This window comes from Anomalospiza imberbis, chromosome 1 (assembly GCF_031753505.1).
Source record: "Anomalospiza imberbis isolate Cuckoo-Finch-1a 21T00152 chromosome 1, ASM3175350v1, whole genome shotgun sequence".
In the NCBI taxonomy this organism is placed as follows: Eukaryota; Metazoa; Chordata; class Aves; order Passeriformes; family Viduidae; genus Anomalospiza; species Anomalospiza imberbis.
The window spans coordinates 105,928,535-105,946,809 of NC_089681.1; the positions used below are offsets into that span (position 1 = coordinate 105,928,535).

General features: G+C 39.4%; 1 protein-coding gene across 3 annotated transcripts in view; it reads right to left on the reverse strand.

The window, feature by feature from the left end:
• Nucleotides 1-18,275, reverse strand: part of BMPER (BMP binding endothelial regulator) — a 146,680-nt gene that overhangs the window by 58,626 nt on the left and 69,779 nt on the right. For all 3 annotated transcript variants that reach the window (XM_068203940.1, XM_068203948.1, XM_068203956.1), the window contains exons 7-11: nt 13,285-13,384; nt 9,888-9,997; nt 9,121-9,261; nt 6,753-6,857; nt 1,477-1,522 (exon numbers count right to left, since the gene is read on the reverse strand). In XM_068203940.1, the coding sequence (XP_068060041.1) occupies nt 1,477-1,522; nt 6,753-6,857; nt 9,121-9,261; nt 9,888-9,997; nt 13,285-13,384 (502 nt within the window). The remainder of the gene's footprint in view (nt 1-1,476; nt 1,523-6,752; nt 6,858-9,120; nt 9,262-9,887; nt 9,998-13,284; nt 13,385-18,275) is intronic.

An 18,275-nucleotide genomic window follows, 5' to 3' on the forward strand; every position in this document is an offset into this window, starting at 1 on the left:
CAGATCTGCATGGCAGGACAAGCAATAATGATCTGGCCTTAGTTTCACATGTTTATAGCAATGAGAATTCCCTTCTTATATCACCAAGACGTTTTGAGATTTTAGGTAACCTGGCTCCTAGGTAAGTTATTTTAACTTTGAAGAACTCCAATTTTTTGCCTCCTTCTCCCATGAAACAATTATCACAAGTCATTACTCTCTGACAGCATTTCTGAAGGAGTCACTGTACTGTATTCTTTTGAACCTCTTATAGTAGAGCTGTGCTTTGATAGAATGACTGGCTCCACTCTTTTCCTCCCCTCTTATGTTACAGAAGAACACAGGAAGAACACAAGAGAAAGGTTAAATGAGACTGAAACAAAAAGAAGAGGCGAGATAGAGATTGATAAATTCATGACGCTAATGGTATGTCATATCTGAGCAAAGGTCTATGCAAATTTCTTCTCCTTTGAAACTGAGCTAACATGAAATCAACTGCTAGTCAGTTGAATCCTCTTTCATTTCTTCCTCTGCTCAGTATTATTTCAAGTGTTTCTGAGTGTGCTGTCCCTTGCATTTGCTCTCATTTTGATAATTAAGACTTGCAAACTAGATGTATTTTATCCCAAGATACATATTTCAAAATAATTGAGCCACAGAGTGAAAAAAACAGGTATTTAGCATAGAGGATTTGTGCAATTCAAGAGATCTCAGAACTGAGTTGAACAGCAAAACCATTTGATTTTAGACAAAAGAAGAGGAACATTTTCTTCTTTCAAAAGCATTCCTATAGTTCATAAAACTCCATTTTAGCAGTCTGTCCCTATTTCATAAAATACTTAAATAGGTACTGAAGGAAATACGCAATGGTATCTTGTTAACTTCAGCTCTCCCTGTTGAGTTAAATAGAACAAGTTTAAAGATAAGTATCTGTGTAACTCCTTTGCTGACTAGGACGGTGATATTGCAATTTAATGATCATTCCTGAAGATAGGAGTAAAGGGATAAGAATGTAACAGTTGAACTAAACATCATAAACAAAGAAGAATAGTTTTCTATTCTACTTTCCACTGCTGCCCCAGACTGTGTCTCAGATTTCTGCACACCTTTTTTTAACTCTCACAAATCATCTGCAAAGGTGTGATTATATATGCACATAGCTGGACTGTTAGTTACAGGTGTAAAATGTACCCAAGTCCTAAAAGTTATTTTCCTGCTTTATTGCCTACAAATTTCACAGACCAACTATATCTTTCAAAATCCACCACCTCAGGTTTGACAAAAATAGCCTAATTTTGAAAAATAAAATTAAAACAAAATACCCAGGCATTTTATTTTAAAATTACAGATTTATAGGAGGCAAAATCTATTGCTAAAAATAATCATTTGCCCTTTAGCTGCCTCTGAAAAGAAGACAGAAAAGCAAGCATACTTCTATATATTTATTTTCTCAGAAAGAATAAAAAAGAATTTAAAGAATGTGAATAAAGGACTTACTTTCAGTGCAAATCGGACAGCATCCTTTTCTGTTCAGGATTTTACCCTAATTGGGAGAAAGACAGGCTGTTTTAATGAGAGAATTCTTGCAGCAATGACTGTGTCATGTTGTAATACTGGATAAGCCTTTGAAAATAATTCAAATTGTGTTTGAACTCAGTGCCCTGATTGCAACTTCAAATATCGGTGCTAAAAACAGACAAAGCTATTCAATGAGCTTCCTGGCAGTCTTATAAGAAATGAAATAATAAAGGGTTCTCTCTTACCACTTTTCTCTTTAGACAGTGTGAGAGAATTTTGGACTTGCACAGATTGCTAAAGCAGTCACTAGGGTAAGATCACTACCTTTCCCCCACCTTCCCAAAACATATACCTTTCCTATGTATTCCCTGCTTCATGGCTGGCGAGGGAGGGAGAGAGAGGGAGGCAGGAAGGAAGGAAGGCAGGAAGGCAGGCAGGCAGGAAGACAGGAAGGAAGGAAGGAAGGGAGGGAAGAACTTGGTCAATTCTATTTCTGTTTGTGCCTTATACAAACAAGGCTGACTAGGTGCAGGAGGCATGCCTCTGTGTATGTACATTCATGCTCTTTTTCAGTCTTCATCAGTTTAAAAGACATGTTATCTGATTTTATGTAAATTACCTAAAGTCAATCAGCAAGTGAGCAGAGAAGCCTGAAAAATTTCAGATTGAACAATGTGGTTTTCCAAGCAAAAATTGGTGTTGGTTATAATAGAATGTACAGTGATATTGGAGCTCACCCATATTCCCACACAGGGAATTAAGAGGTATATGAAGCTGTGCTCTTCCCCAGCGCTGACCCTTTGCTCCAACCGCAGCTGAACATAGAGGAAGTCCCCTCTGTGTGACCACTGCTCCTATTCCCACCAAGTAGGTGAGCAAGGTGAGGGCAGCAAAAGTGACCAAATGGAGCTGTGCTGTCCTGCCCACTAAACAGTATAGAAAAATTGTGAAAACACAAAAAATTGGTGACAGGTCTCTACAAAGAGTGGGGAAGTGGGCACAGGCAGCCCTGTTGCTGTCTGTCTTGTTTTCTGCCTACAGTGTTGCCAAGCTTTGACAATGTGCATGGGGAGGCATGAACTCCAAGTATCTTCTAGCAAACTGGAGTGGAGCATGTTCCATCCTGCTCTTGCTTGATGTACACACATGGCATGAATGAATCCTTGGTCATGAATGCACATGGGTACATCATCCACAGGGCCCAGTTCAGTGCAAGCTTGTCTTTGAATACGCAACTTCATGTGAACAGACTTGAGACACATCTGGACTTAAGAAAAGGGCTGGACCAGAGTTGCACTGGCAGAGTGAGCAGCACTTAAATGTTTGTGTGACTCCCAGGTCCCTGGGCAAAGAGAATAGCTGAGGACCAGCCTGCAACAGGGAGACCTACCAAGCAGCTGCTAGAACAGAACCCCTTAAAGGTGGAACCCTTAAAACCACACAGAAAAACCGCATAGAAATAGCAACACATATTTGTAGGAACGGAGACATGCAGCTGAATGCCACACACTACACTACACAGCCTTACCTCTCTCTTTCAACAAAAGAGTTGAAATCATCAGCCAAGCTGGAAGTGGCAAGAATTCAAGTGAAATTGAAATCTCCAAGGCAGCCTGCTGAGGCTGGTTACTTGAGCCACCATGTTGGCCCAAGATCCTGTTTTTGTCTTGTAGAATAAGGAAACCCATTATTGCTAACATGTGCTGCAAGAGTTCGTTAGCATTGAGGGTTCCCTTAGGAGTGGGCTAAGTGATGTGATCCCATTTTTCCCTATGAATATTTATAAGCAGACCACATTTGAGTCTATTTATTTTCAGGGATTTTTCTTCTTTTTTATGGGGTTTTCAATTTTGTGTCTGAGGTTTTTATTTTCTATTTTTTTTAAGGCAAGACTAATTGCTGGGGGAAAGAGGGTTGTTGGGTTGTGCAATAGCAACAGCTGTTGTTTTTTTGTGCCTCATTTGGCATTAGAGTAAAAACAGCAACTTTTTGTTTGCAATAATAACAGATGTGTATAACATTATATGCAGTCTGTTCTAGAGATGGAAGAACGTGTTCTGAATAAATTTGCAGCTCACTTGAAGTTCATGGGTTCAAAATTTACCCACAGACTTGAACCCTGCAAATGTCTTCACCTGCCATGAATTTAATTCTATTAACTTTTGCACAGCCTTGGAGCTCAGAAAAGGTTATATGCTGTAAAATTCACCAAGCTCTCCTCTAGCAGTACAAAAAGAGACATGTTCATGACCACTGATCATTACCACAGACTTAAGATGCTAGTGAGTAATGCAAAGGCATAAGAAGAGGGGGCAAGGTGACAAATCATAAGGATGGGTAATCAGAAAGGAGATTGGCACAAGACAAGGAACAGACTAGAGCAGAGCTAGGGCAAGTAAATAGCGAATTCAGTAAGAAGAAGTCTAAAGGATTTCTGAAACTCAGTCTTGCCAAATGTTGAGATTGTTCCCTTTTTTATGAAGTATTTAATCATGTGTTTAAGTTTCAGCACACATGGAGGGCCTACTAACGTTAGCAGAACTGGCCACATACTTAATAGTTTTGCTGAATGGGGGCCAGTACGCACCACACCTTGCAGGCTGGCACTCCAGGTAACTTGAGACAGGAAATATCTGCGTGGAGTCAGTGGTCAGAAAGAAACAAAAAGAAACCACAAGCCACAAGGCTCACTAGAATGCCAAGGAGGACCAATCTTACTATAAATGTGACAGGAGGGACTAAATTTGAAAAACATATTGCCTTCACAGCAGATGAAAAGAATCTAAGAAAGACATTTCCTTCAATTGCTGATATGGGATTAAATGCTCCAAAAAGAAAAGAACAAAAGAAACAGAATTTTTTGTCTATTGCTATCAAGAAAACTAAAGAAATGGCAGAAACAGTCTTAAAAAATATGTCAGCCTGCACCCAATAGATTGAATAATACAAATGGCTGTGCAGTATTGGAAATTTCTGCAGAATTACCACTTTGAAACCCATGCTTTCAAAAAATAATTAGCCAAAATTTATTATGATAAATAAAATAAAATTCCATAACCAAAAACCCCATCCACAATATCATGGCAAAGAATGTTAAAACTGCATAAAGTGTTTAAGTCAAATAATAATATTCTAAACTCTTTGTGAATCTTCAATCCTTTCACACTCAGTTGTCTGTATAATAATACACATTTAATGAGATGACTTTATGTTGCCTGACACCTAAGGCACACTAAACCACATTTTATTCCAAAGCAGTCTTCAACAGTCAGTGGAGACTGCTTACTGTCAAAAATATTGTGAAGAAAGAAAAGGAGTGGACACATCTACAGTTTGCAGACAGTAGCATAACTCTATGCATGATATTCAGACTGTCAGTATCAGAACCACTAGTATATCTTTACCTTGAAAAATGTGCTGTGTTTAAGTGATATTTATAGATTTATGACAGAAAGTCTCATCAAAGATAGTGGAGCAGAGATGAAAAGTAAAAGATTTAAATCAATTAGCATACAATATTTGCTTTAAAACTACTTGATACCCACTTGGAATAGGAAAATAAATCTTACTCTAGAGTTTACATTCTTTCTCATACTTCTCCTTCCAATTTAGCTTGGAAGGGCAGAATTGCAATGCGTACCTCTGGAAGAGGGTGGGTTTGCTTGCAGCTTGCATTTTAATGTGGGGACCTAGCTGACTGGTTATATACTGAGGGAATGGTGCTGCAGGGTAACAAAACTGGTCTTTCCAGCCCTAAGGAACCAGACCTTGTTTGTGGAGTCACTTCAGAGGTCAAGGGCAGTTTAGGACTTCACATTAGCCTTGGAGCAGGTTCTACAGCAGCACTGAATGAGTTTGTCAGTCTCCCTTATACGCTGCAGCACTGTCAGTGGCGAATTTTTACGCACCACTATTTTCACTTTAGAAGCCACTTCAACTGATCATCTCAATGCTCAAATTTATATATGGATACGGCTGAAGTGATGTGCTTCACTAAAGATTGCTATTATGTCATATTTGCTACTTGATCTCAGAAGCACCTTAAACATTTTAAAATGCATCAGCACAAGGAAAATAGAAATGTGATGCAGTGTGTGTGAGACCAGAAGAGCCCAAGCTCTCACTTCCTGCTTATACTGCGAATGGCATGAAGGTAGCAAATCTGACTGCCATGAGCCGTATAACATTCCCAGAAGAACAGCTCCGTTTGTTCACACTTCCTGATGTGTATGCAGCATCTTGTGTGAGACCCATTAAGAGGAGAACTGCCCTCTGCAGTGAATGCCAGAGTAATAGGAAAAGGATGTTCCCTCTTCTGAGATTGTGAAGACCACTGTCACACCAGAATGGAAAGTGCCAAGGTGCATGCTCTTTATTATACCACCACTTCTGTCAAAAGTTTACATATATAAAATTTTACAAACTAAGAGTTTTTAATTTAAAATTTTTATATTTAGGTGTCTGTGATTCACATTTTCCCCACTGGCTTCCAGGATCGAGATGGAAACACTAAGAAGGTGTAATGCTAACAACTTGGCTCTCTTTTCTGCAGTTTTGCTCAAAGATCTGCCCCTACATGAGGCGCTCTTTAGAGCCCCATCTTGTGAAAGCTTGAGCCGTAAGACCAAATTCAATCAGTCAGTATCAGAAATCCAAGAAACAAAGGCTGAATTTAGCTCAGGGTTTCAAGTAAATCTATTTTTTGATGCCATTAAGTTACAATTATAACATTCTTTGGGTTTACTTCGGACTTTCAAATAAAAAATACCCAGGCCACAACCTTAGTGAAAGCAACATGGTTTGGTTGAAGTAATTTTCTTTGATTTGTCTAATTTACATTTTCAACCAAGTATTAAGCCTCATATGCACCGAAAAATGCAAGTAAAACAACCTCCTGTGGCTTGACTTAACAATATACACACTACTGAAATATTAACACAGTCATCTCACGACTCTATAAAATTATTAAATAAAAAGTCAAGAATAACTGTTCCAATGCAGATACTTGGAACAGAGAAAGTTAAAGGAGAAGGAGGGAGGAGCACAGAGTCTTCAGAGCAAGGACAGAGGCAGGAAGACCATATTGAGGATAACAGTAGCACATTTGGGGAATTCCAACCTAAATTAACATTCCAGATGAGCCCTTCTTTCCAAACAGCACACCCCACTGTCATGCACACACTTCCAGGAAACATTGGAAAAGATAACATTGGAGCAGAAAAGAGAAGAAAGCACAGTTCTTTTAAAAAACTCACATGAGGACAGCTGCTGACTGGAATGCACTGTTTCTTGCGACACTCTGTCTTGCCTTTCACACAAGCACAGATGGTGCAGTTCACAGAGGACCACATCTCTCCGTCCTGCAAGAGGGAACATGATATAGTATCAGCTGGGGTGGCAACAAGAAGCTATTTCAGCAATGTATCATTGCACAAGAAAGGATGAATTTCTCTGTTGGCATTGTGTCATTGTTTAGTCTAAATTATTTTGAGGTGTCTGTCCTTGGCCAGTTGGATTCAAGACAGAAATCAAATTCAGACAGGTTTTCTTCCCTTTGGCCTTTTTGGTAAGAAATTAATTTTTCCAAAGCTAACCAAATCACATTTGCATTTTTCAACAGCGTCCTGATTATTTGCATTGTTTTCTCTCCAATAAGCATCTGAGTTGGGATCACACCTACCACAAATTTTTATAAAAGTTCACATAATTAGAAAAACCTGATTCACTGGGTTGAGTGATGTCTTTAAGTTGTTGCAGATGAAAATATTTGATTAAGATGTCACCAGATAGTGAATTTATTCCCATATGTAGTAGCATCATTTCAACATAGGGCAGGAATGGTCAAATAATTCTAATTTAGATTACTAAAGCACTTTCACAGATATTTGATCTGCTAAATATCTGAAAATATTTAGAAGAGATACAGTGCTGAATCTCTCAAAAGCAGAGCAGGTAAGACAGCCTATGTATAGCTCTGAAAATATAAAGTGCAGAGCATAATATGGCTCATGGTCTTGCCCCTACTTGGGATGAATTGCTTGTGGAACTGCTCTGGCTCCTTTTTACATGGTGTTGCATCTGCCAAGTGTGGTTCCTAAAACATTCTGTCTCACCCACTTACAGTCTAATGCTAGTCCACTTAGAGCCAAACTGTGCATGTTTTCTGTTTGCAGGGCTGCTGGGAAGGAAGGGTGAGGATAGACCTGACAGGAACAGGCAGTTCAACAAGACAGCTGTGAGTAATTATGTGCCCACCTCAACATGATGTTCTGACCAGAAACAGAAACAGACTATATCTGAAATGTCAAGGAGCCTAACTTATTCAGCTCTGCTTGCTTCATCAAAGGCTGTCTCTCTCCTATTTTTTGTTTCTAGGGCATGTTTCTATTGCCTGGTGTTTCTGATGTTCTTCAGTCTCTAATGACCACTCACCAGGCCTCTGCCAAGGTACCAGAATACATCACAGATGACTGCATGCAGCTGCCCTGAATTTTTGTCTTACAGCTGGTTTTGCATAGGAGTGCAAAAACACATTTGCTGTACCCATTCTACCTGTGTTAGACCATTGATTTTAACAGAGCAACACTGAATTTACTTTTTTGCACACAAGACCAGAAATGGATGTACTGTCTCGTTATTTTTTCACACTCCATATAATATTAGTAATATAATAAAATCTTCACAAGAAGCAGAATATTTTAGTTGGGTGCCTAAGAAGTAGGCATTTGTTCGTGAAGCACAATGGTGCCAGTGTGAAAGTGCCAATCAGATGGAGCATAGTCTCAGAGTACAGTAGGTTCACATGTAATTTCCAGAATAAACACTTCTGCTATGTACACAAAAGATGGAATAAATGGGAAGCAATTCTGGCTGAGTAAACCAAGTATTCACACAGGACTTAACATTTGATCTGATTCAAGGGTCTTTTAATTCACAGATGGCCCATGAGGTGACAGAATCTTTTTCTGACACAGTGTGAAAAAAGCTGCACCACTTGGAAAAACAAATGGGGTCTCAAGAACAGCAGAAGTGTTCTGCAGGGAATCCCTTGTGATTTGAATACATTGGGTGAGCGTGCAGTAGGTAACAGTTATTACACGGCTATCCCAGTATAAGATGTCAGGGGTGCTGTCCTTAGCAGAGACATGAAATGTAGTAAATCAAGTAACTTTCAGCCAAAACGAACTTCACAAAGCTCCTGTTGGCTCAGTTATGGAAAAGACTTTTTGGCTCAGCCAATAAAGCCTACATACCACTCAGAATATCTTCTCCATGAGTAGCAGTGTTTGTTTGGGAAAGTAGAGCATTAGAATCTCTTACTAAAAATGCATCAATTGTCATGGAACAGCAGCTTGAACATCTACATACAGAGGGGGAGACCACATGTAACATTCAAGGAGGAACTAATCTTTAACTCTTGACTATCAGCAGAATTTACACAAACTAAAAAAAAAAAAAAAAACAGATGGCAAATTTTGCAAAGTTTTGTCTCAGAGTTGTTCCATCATCGATGAGGATGGTGAGAATTCTACTAAAAACAAGACAAAATAATAATTTACAGAAACTCATGCTATTTTGGCTGTTACAATGGCATCTACCCTTGAGCTAAACCTGAAACCTTACCTGGAAGATCTTATTGCCAAACTTGCAGAATTTCACCACCTCAGGAGAGATGTATGAGACACACTCCTTGCAGCAGTGGTCTTTGTTTTTATTGCATTCACCAGGAAGTAAGCACCTCTTCTTACATATCACTGTTGAATCCTAGGTACGAGGGTGAAAGGAAATCATAAAATCATCACCAAGATGTTTCTGCTCCTGTGTGTCCTTATATATTTCTGCTTGCTCAGTCATTGCATCCACCCAAGCTACAGGCCAGCTGCTTTGAACAGGCCAGCTCAGAGAAAATAAGTATTATTTATAGATAAAGGGAATCTTTCATGGTCTGTGAAGCTAAAGCCCAGCTTCTAATTCTGTTGGCCTGCAAAATCTCACTGATTTGGTGGCCCTTTTATATTTTTGCCTTGGTAAAAAAGTGTACATTGTTGCAGTCATGTTAGAGAACTAAATAAAAAACACTGACTTTCAGCAGAAACATGGTAATTCATCATTTAGAAACTCCTCTTCCATTCTAATGCAGTCTTAAAGAGAACCACATGATCTGAGCAACTTTATTTTGCATCACACTGGATGAGACATCATGTCTCAGCTGAGGGAGCCAGTAACATTTTAAACTTTCCTAGCACAACTGCAAGTGCTCTTCAGATCAGATTCTTTAAGACCACACAAGATGCCAAAGAACAGTGTCAGGCTTACAATTCCACAGCCCTACAAATTACTGCTAAGCCAGACAACCATCAGCACACAATATCAAAGCACTACGGACTTACCTTGCATGTACACACTGTGCAGTTGTCATACATAAATGAGGAACCATTATCATACACATTGCTGTGAAAGAGGCAGCTTCCAAATGGGAGGTCAAACACTTTCCTCTGTCCTGAATATAAATAAACAGTAACAGAAACAAAATGTGGTTGGAAATATGTCACATTGTCAACAAAAATAGTAGGGCTTATTGTCACCAGACCAAATTTATGTGCAATATGTCATTTGCTATGTGTTTCCACTTCAGTGTGAAAAAAATATGTACTTTCAACAGTTCAGTATTCTTTTAGTACACATTCATCTCTACAAATTCTACTGTGGGATGGAATATAAATGATTTATAGCATGTTTATATAGGAAAAATATTTATTCTCCTTCTCATCATAAAGTGCACAGTGCAGCTAAAGGAATAAAAGTAAGCACTGCAAACTCTTAAGGTAGGTACACTTAAACTAGTTTAAACAGTCTTTAACTTAAAGGAATAATTTATCAAATAGAGCAGTCTTAACTTCATTTAGTATATCTATGTCACTGAGTTCATAGCAGCCAAGCTATATCAACTCAGTGACACTGATCAAAAAAAAAAAAAATCATAGGTGTTGTCCCATCTCATTAAGACAGTTTTTTTGTACCATATATTCACACAAGGCTGCAAGAAATACAGGAATTTGCATTGTTTAAGAACAGAATGAAGGCAACACAAGATATTTAATTTCCATAATCTGCAAACTATTTGGTTTCAGTGGGAGTGAGGCAAGAGTTTGGGGCACTACACAGGGAAGGCAGCACGAAAATCAGATCCTTCCTGAAGTCGTGCAATCCTGCAAGCACTTTCAGATCCAAGTTACAACAGTTTGCATTCCTGTAAGCTTCTCTTATTCCTCAGCTTCTTTCCCAGTACGTTATTTTTAAAAAGAGAGCATTATAATACATACACATGAGCTCTTCACAAAAACAGTATACTTGCCTTTCTAATTTTGAATTGCCCTGTTTACTTTTGAAGGCAGCCAACTAATAAGTTCTTTTATGAGTAGTTGTCACTCTTCTACCTTATTATTTCTGAGGTCTAATGTTTAATAGGCATCAAATCCAAGGTAAGGAATGCCTACTCTAAGTACATACTAGAAGTATTAAGTACTAGGTCAATATTTTAGCTTTCAAACCATCAGGGCTTGGCACACTGTAATTCCTTCCTTTTTCAATAATTCTTGATAAATATAGAGCATCTTAAAAAAAGTTCCATTTTCCTCTCAGATATAAGTGAACAAAAGGATAAGCACACAGTAAACTCCATTGGATTTGCCTTCAGTTTTTAAAAAGTGAATGTTAAACAAAAGTTATTAAACAATTGTTTTTGTTCAGTTAGACACAATTTAAATATCACCCTCATGCAAATTAGCTACTTGGAATTAATCTGGGCTTGCATGGCCAGCCTTCCTTTCACTGGACGTGTGTCTTTCTCAAAAGATTTAATTTCTCTTGCAGAACTGACATAAAGAATCAGTTGAGGATGCTCAGTAGCCCTAAAAGAAACTGCTCTACATCCATGAACTACTTAGAGGCAAAGCCATGCCATTGTCCTGCCTGTAACAACACTTCTGCTGCTCTCTGTGGGGCCAAGACTTCAATTGCAGAGCTTGTGTCAGCAAGTGAACAAAAGTCCAGTTCTCTCCCATACCCTATTGCCATGCCTTGTGAACCACTCAGCACAATTCTGGGTGGCCAACCTAGTTCAAATAGTTGGTTAAAAACCACTGTCAAAGGAGGCACCACTTTGAAAGATGTGGTGATGAAGATATTGGCTTAATGGTTGTCTTTGCTGGCTCATAACCACTAGTTAAACTAATTCAAATCCCAGTAGAGTCCACAGCATTCTTCTAAGCTATGTACTCTGAATATCAGGAGTTCAGTTGCAGGGAGGTCCTCCACATGATACTTTAAAAACCATGCCTCAGCATCCCTGGAAACTTTTCTCTTTCCCAACTACCGTGCAGTGTGTTACTCATCCCTTGGCTTTACCTCCCCACCAAAACTTTTAACACTTCCCTGTAAGTAGACATAATCTATTCCCAGGTATATGAAACGCTTTAGCATAAAAACCACATAAAATGAAATTCATTGTTATTACTGAATTTGTTTACATTCTAAGGGGGGAAAAATTGTAGAAAGATCCCCTTGAATGAGTCAAAAAGCTGCATTTTGAATGCCTGGTTCAAGGAGGGGAAAGTTCATTCAGGAAAAGCATGGGGAGGAGAGAACAAGGGGAGTTTTCAGAAGGAAAGGAAAATGTCCTCGGCCAAAACAGAAGCTCAGCATTTGGACTGTTCTCCTCTCCATTTCATTCTCGACTGCATTACTCTCTGGTACTGTGGTTGAATGTTCCAGGCAGACATTTATTTATCTATAGCACTTCTCAATTAGCAAATAAATAAATTCATATTTGTTTCAAGCAGTCAAAAATGTTACGTATTTTCAGAACCAGAACTCTATATAGCATTGCTGGCTCCAAGGCCAGACATCTCTATATCCCTAACCTAGATCTGTTAAGAGATTACAGGTAAAAATATAGTCAAAATTACAGAAAGTTTCTGCTGAAGAACTGGGAGTAATTACCTCTGAATTTTTTCCAAACCTAGTTATAACCCCATAGACCAAACTAAAGTCAATTTACTTGGTAGGATATAAGCATTCCATGTTTATTAAATAGATGGAATGTTAACCTGTGGAATCTGTAGACAAAGTAAGAACAGAACAAGGCAGTGCCTTATTTTGTCACTGCCTTGCTGGCATGACCTGAAAGAACCAGCCATTCTTAGAGGCCTATGACTCACACCTTTAAAATGTGTTGGAAAGATGTAATTGAAAACATTCCTGGATGATAGTGTGATTCCACCTTGAGAAGGCAATCATGAGATGGACTCCTGGATCCGTGGCCTCTCTTACAACAGTTTCTAAAAATGCAATGTCAGTTCAGAAATTTCCTCTGACCCACATTTCCTCAAAATCAAGAATGTAAATGCTCACTCAAGCAATAATATGAGATGGTGATGTCTTTTTCTTGTGGCAAACTCCAAAGAAGTGGAGTGGCATTTCCTCCACACTCAACCTCCTTTGTAAAATACATAATGAAGCTGGCGAACAAATATCCCTATATTTGTTCTTCTAAGGCAACTGGTCTATGCTCGAATGCTCTTCTGCAGCTGCTTGCTTAGTACCACCCACCACAACCCTAACACTGACCCTGAGTACCTGTTCATAATCTGTGGATTATAAATTCTGAGCACTAGAATGTCTTTCACCTCCTGGAATTTATCAGTACTGTGAAATACTGGTCTAAAAGATGTTATGCACAAACATATTGTATTAATTACAAAATTCCTAGGGAAAAAAATCACTCACCTAAGCATTTGGGGCAACACTGTCCAGCAGGAATGTGACTGAGGTGCTGGGGACATGAGAGAATGGGGCAGACTTCCTGGATACACTGTGTCCTGCCACCCTGTATGAGAACAGGCTCCATTAGAAAAAAAATTAAAGCAAAATATCAAGTAAATGTGCACACACACACACACACACAGGCAACAAGGTCTTGAAAAGCCTTAACGAAGCCATATTTGCCAACAGAAATTTCTGCTTGCACCAGGCATACAGGACATGTACAACTGTCCTTCAAGACTTTGTATATTGCTTGCAGAGACCTTGGATTATCCTCATTTTTTCAATCTCTCAAACAATGAATGCAGTAACTGAAGAAACAGTGTCTTTCTATCTTGTATCTTGGTGTGGATATGATAAAACCAGGGAAAATAAAATCATTATCCATTAACACTTCGGGATGTTCCAAAAGGTTATTGAGCAATTTTTTATATTACTCTTCATCTCCTGTGTTGTGCCCTTCTAGGCTTGTCTGGAACAGGGATTAAGTGCTAAAGCAAGATGAGAGCAGGTGTTCTTCCACTATGTCTGTGACCTCAGAAGCCAAAAGCACTTAAGAAAGCACATTCTTGTTAGCCTCCAAGGCCAACTATGCAAACCCATAAGGTCTGCTTTGTTCACAGGACTGAAAACCAAGTGGTTATATGAAATTTTGGGAATGAATGAGGGGAAAAAAAAGAAAAGAAAAATAAAGCAAACTAGCCTGGATATATCCTGGTGTATTTAACAGAAACAGAAGCAAAGACAAAAGCACAGGAAACATATTGAAGATTGAGTCAGTTAAAAGAGATCTTATTTCTCATTCTGCTCTGTTGCCTGATTACTTCCTCACACCTTCAGAATACTGTGTTTAGCTCTAGACCCTCTACCACCATGTACTCCATATGCTTATGAAAGGTCCAGGTCGCCAAACTTTAAAAATCAGTCCACCTTTTTCTCAGCAAGGAAAGTCAGGTTTTTTCATCTAGCTGTCTTGCCTTATTTATCACTCAGAGCTGCAGGCTCATCCCAGCAATAAGCTTTGCGTTCCTGATGCTGTGATTGAAGGCTTATGAACAGTATCCTCCAACCTACATGCTGAAAGGCTCTCAGGGCTCCCAGGGGAGAGATAGAAAAAAACGTTCATTTTGAAGAGCTCTGTGCCTGAAATGATGGCATACCACTCCACTCCTAATGGCCTTCGTGAATCATGTAAAAGCTTTTACATACAGGCAGACCAACTTTTGCACAGAAAATAACATACCGACTGTACCCCCGTTCTATAATAAGTTTTCAGACACTGAAGTCTACCTGTCCCATGGGGCTGCCAAAGCATCCTGAGTGCACATGGCTGAGGACTGCTCGTAATTCTTTCACTGCGGCATGCAGAAACACAGAGCTTATTGTAGACTGAAACGACTGCTCTAAATTAAGGGTCAGACCAGAAACTTGACAAAACTAAATTAATTCTTTAGTGATATTCCTTAGCATGCTTAGGGAATAGCTCTGTCAGAAGAGACACAGGTGCAGAATGAAAGAAAAAAACAAAGAAGGGCTCTCTGAAGTAGCGCTGTGATTCACCCCAGGGAAAAAGGCTACAAGAAGCCAAAGTTCAAACTTTGGTGACAATTCAGCAAAAGGGAAAGCAGGGAATGGATGTCTCAGCCAGACTGGTGACAGGATCAGGGATATATCCATGAAAGATAATGAGGAAAGGCTGAGGGAACTGGGACTGTTCAGCCTGGAAAAGAGAAGGATTCAAGGTGATCTAATTGCAGCCTTCAAGTACCAGAACAGAGCCTGCAAAATAGTCGGAGAGAGACTGTTTAGAAGAGCATTTAGCAACAGGAAAAGAAGAAATGGCTTTAAACGGAGAGTAGGCTTAGACTGGGTATTAGGAAGAAATTTTTTACAGAGAGGGTGGCGGGACACTGGAACAGATTGCCAGGAGAAGTGGTGGGTACTTTTGTTTATAGCTCCTGCCTTACTTTTTGTACTGGCCCCTCTGCACAAAACTAAGACTAGTTCCACCTGTCTCTTCAAATCGCTGCTACTCCTGCTTCCAGCTGGAATGCTGCCTTTTAACACCAAACTATTTTCTAACTTGCTGCTGTCCCAGATAGGCTCTCCCATGCTAATGCAAGTTCAAAAACAGTCTGAAACAAACCAACCCGTACCATTTAATTCTACCTGCCCTACCAAACTTAGAGAGATAATTAATTGGGCACTCATTGAATGTTAAAACACACACAATATTTCTATTTTCATAAAAGACTCAGTCATAGTAATTCAAGACTCACAAAGCATTCAGAATACCTGTTTTCAAAGCAGCTGGTGCAGCCAATGGTTTGAATTGCATGGAATAGAGCTGAGTAGGAAAAAAATGAGTGCAACAAAAGTTCAACAAAAAAAACCCCAAAATCAATGCAAAAAGTAACTCTGGAGAGGAAGAAGATTGGCTTGGAATGACCTAAACTAGGATGGGAATTAAACAGTGAACACCTTTCTTCTACTTCTCAATTGAATCTACAGCTTTTAGCTCACATTTCCTTGAATGATATCTCCTAGGCAGCCAGAATGCTCCAGGTCAGAAGCAACACCCTCCAGTTGTTCCAGTAAAACCAAACCTGAATTGGAAGCTAGCACAGACCAATAAAGTACAAGTGACATCTGCTTCCTGTGAGAAATTCTATTCAAGATCTAGGCAAATAAATCCTTGAGCAATTGTTAACATGAAACTTGAATCACCGGAGGCTGCTGCAGTTCAGTCTTCTAGATTTTGTAAGAAATCTACTGTCTACAAAGAAAAGATTCACTTTCCACCTTGTAGACAAATAAAAACACTTAATCTCCTGCTGCCACCTCTGGCTGACCTGGCTTATGTTCTTCTTATATCTGCAAGACAAACCAAAAGGCTCTGAACCATCAGCTCAGCAGATGGACTGAGGTTTTGTGTCTAAGCAGCTTTCTCAGGAGACAGAAGAGAGGGGGAGATGAAACAGCACTTTCTAATGCTCCCACAAGAGGTCCATCTTTAAGAAAGATAGATAACAAAGCCTTCTTTAAATGAAAGCATGGAGCTGGTTCATCTAGCCATCCTTTCACTTCTGCTCAGCTCCTACCTCAATTATGCTATTTTGCTGTTCATAAGAACACAAGTAACTTGGCAACGTTGAGAGACACACACATCCAGGCTGTGATCAACTGCTGGACACACTGGATGGAGGACAAAGTCCAAAGATTCTGGGTAGGATACGCACATGCCTGGTGCACAGCATATATGCAGCCTGTGTCCTGGGGCAGAGAGAGAAAAAATGTCTGCAGAAAAATGCCTGCAGGTTGGGAGTCTGTTGTAATTAATCCCCAAGAGCCTTGGGCTTCATCTACCATGAGGGCAAGAAAGTGATCACCACCGGCTTGCCTTCAGCAGATTTTTAAAGCACTCATGAAATCCCAGTAGGACAGATTTCCACACAACCAATTTGTTTGCTACTGATAATGAGCATGTCTAAAGTTAATAATCTTTTACACGCACAATTTCTTAGGTTAAAAGTTAACATCACTATTATCAAGAAGCAGGTTTCTTGTGGGTATCTCATTTTCTATTTGACTTTCAGGTTTCATCTCTGTGCTTTAGTGAACCTATAAATCATCTAAAAAAGATTCCTCCTTAGTTTTGCCCTTTGTTAACCTTGTACTTGAAAGACTTCTCATCCTCTAACAGAAGTAAAATTTCCATTGATTTTGCAGACTATTTTGTCTAAGTGCTGACTGGCATTAGGATTCAGCAGATTGTAAACATTTATTTTTAACTTTAATTCTAGAAGAAGTGTGAAAGGTTTCATTTGCTACCAGTGAGCCTATCCTAACAGGGAAAAAAAATATCAAAATAACATTTCTCTCAACTCTGGGATACATACTCCAGACATTAAGAGCAAGGTCAGACACACACTGTAGACTCAGCAGGGTTGTTGTAAGAACTAAGACAGATGTTCAAGGCTGTCTCCAGCTATGAAGAAAGATTTTACGCCACCAGCATGAAAAAAAAACTTTGAAAGTTCAACAGTGTCACTACTGAGCAAGTCTGCCCCGTGCCAGTGGCAAGAGAAGCCAAATAAACACACAACAGTGTGACTGTTTGTCTTCAACTACTCCGCCCCAGTGCAAGTAACTACAGTCACCATGGACATAATAAGAAAAATTATCATTTCTGTGACAGCAAAGGCATAAAGGCAAAAAATAGACATATGCCAATAAAGAGATGGACATATTATTTGAGATTCCGATAAGTATTACATGAGTTTTCCCATTCTGAAATTAAAAAAATATTAAGGCATTCCAGGACTTATTTCATTACACCAGATTGGCTGATGAGTATAGGGCTTCCTAGGTGAACCAGACAGTGTGTTGGCTTGCATATCCCTGATGGCCTCCAGGAGCTCTGTCTGACTTATTAACTACTGTGTGATGATAAAAATTTTGACTATCTCCCAAACATATACTAAAAACATAAGCCAGGTCAGCAACATGTACTATGCAAGCATCTCCAAAATGCCTCTGGAATCACATGCCCTGAAAACCCATACCCTGAGTTTACAATCAGATTACAGTCTCTGATGTGCCACATAAGTAGACTTCAGGTAGAAAAGGGAGAGGATGCTGTACTTTGAGTTTGGGCTGAGTCTGGAAATTGAATCTGGAAAAGTGTCCTCTCCCAAAACAGATGAAAGAAACCCCACTTCTTGTAAGAATGCTGGTGCAGCATGGGGTGGACAGTCTCTGGAAATAACTTCACCCCGACACAGTATTTCAGGGCCCCTGAAACAGCCATGTCATGCACAGTGAGAGTTCCCTGGAAGGGTCACAGCAGGAAGAAGGTTTTTAGGAAATGAACAAAGTAGCAATATAGTTTGCAGCATAAAAGCAATCAGCACATCTATCAGACAGACAAGCCAGAGCTTCCCACATCACTGCAG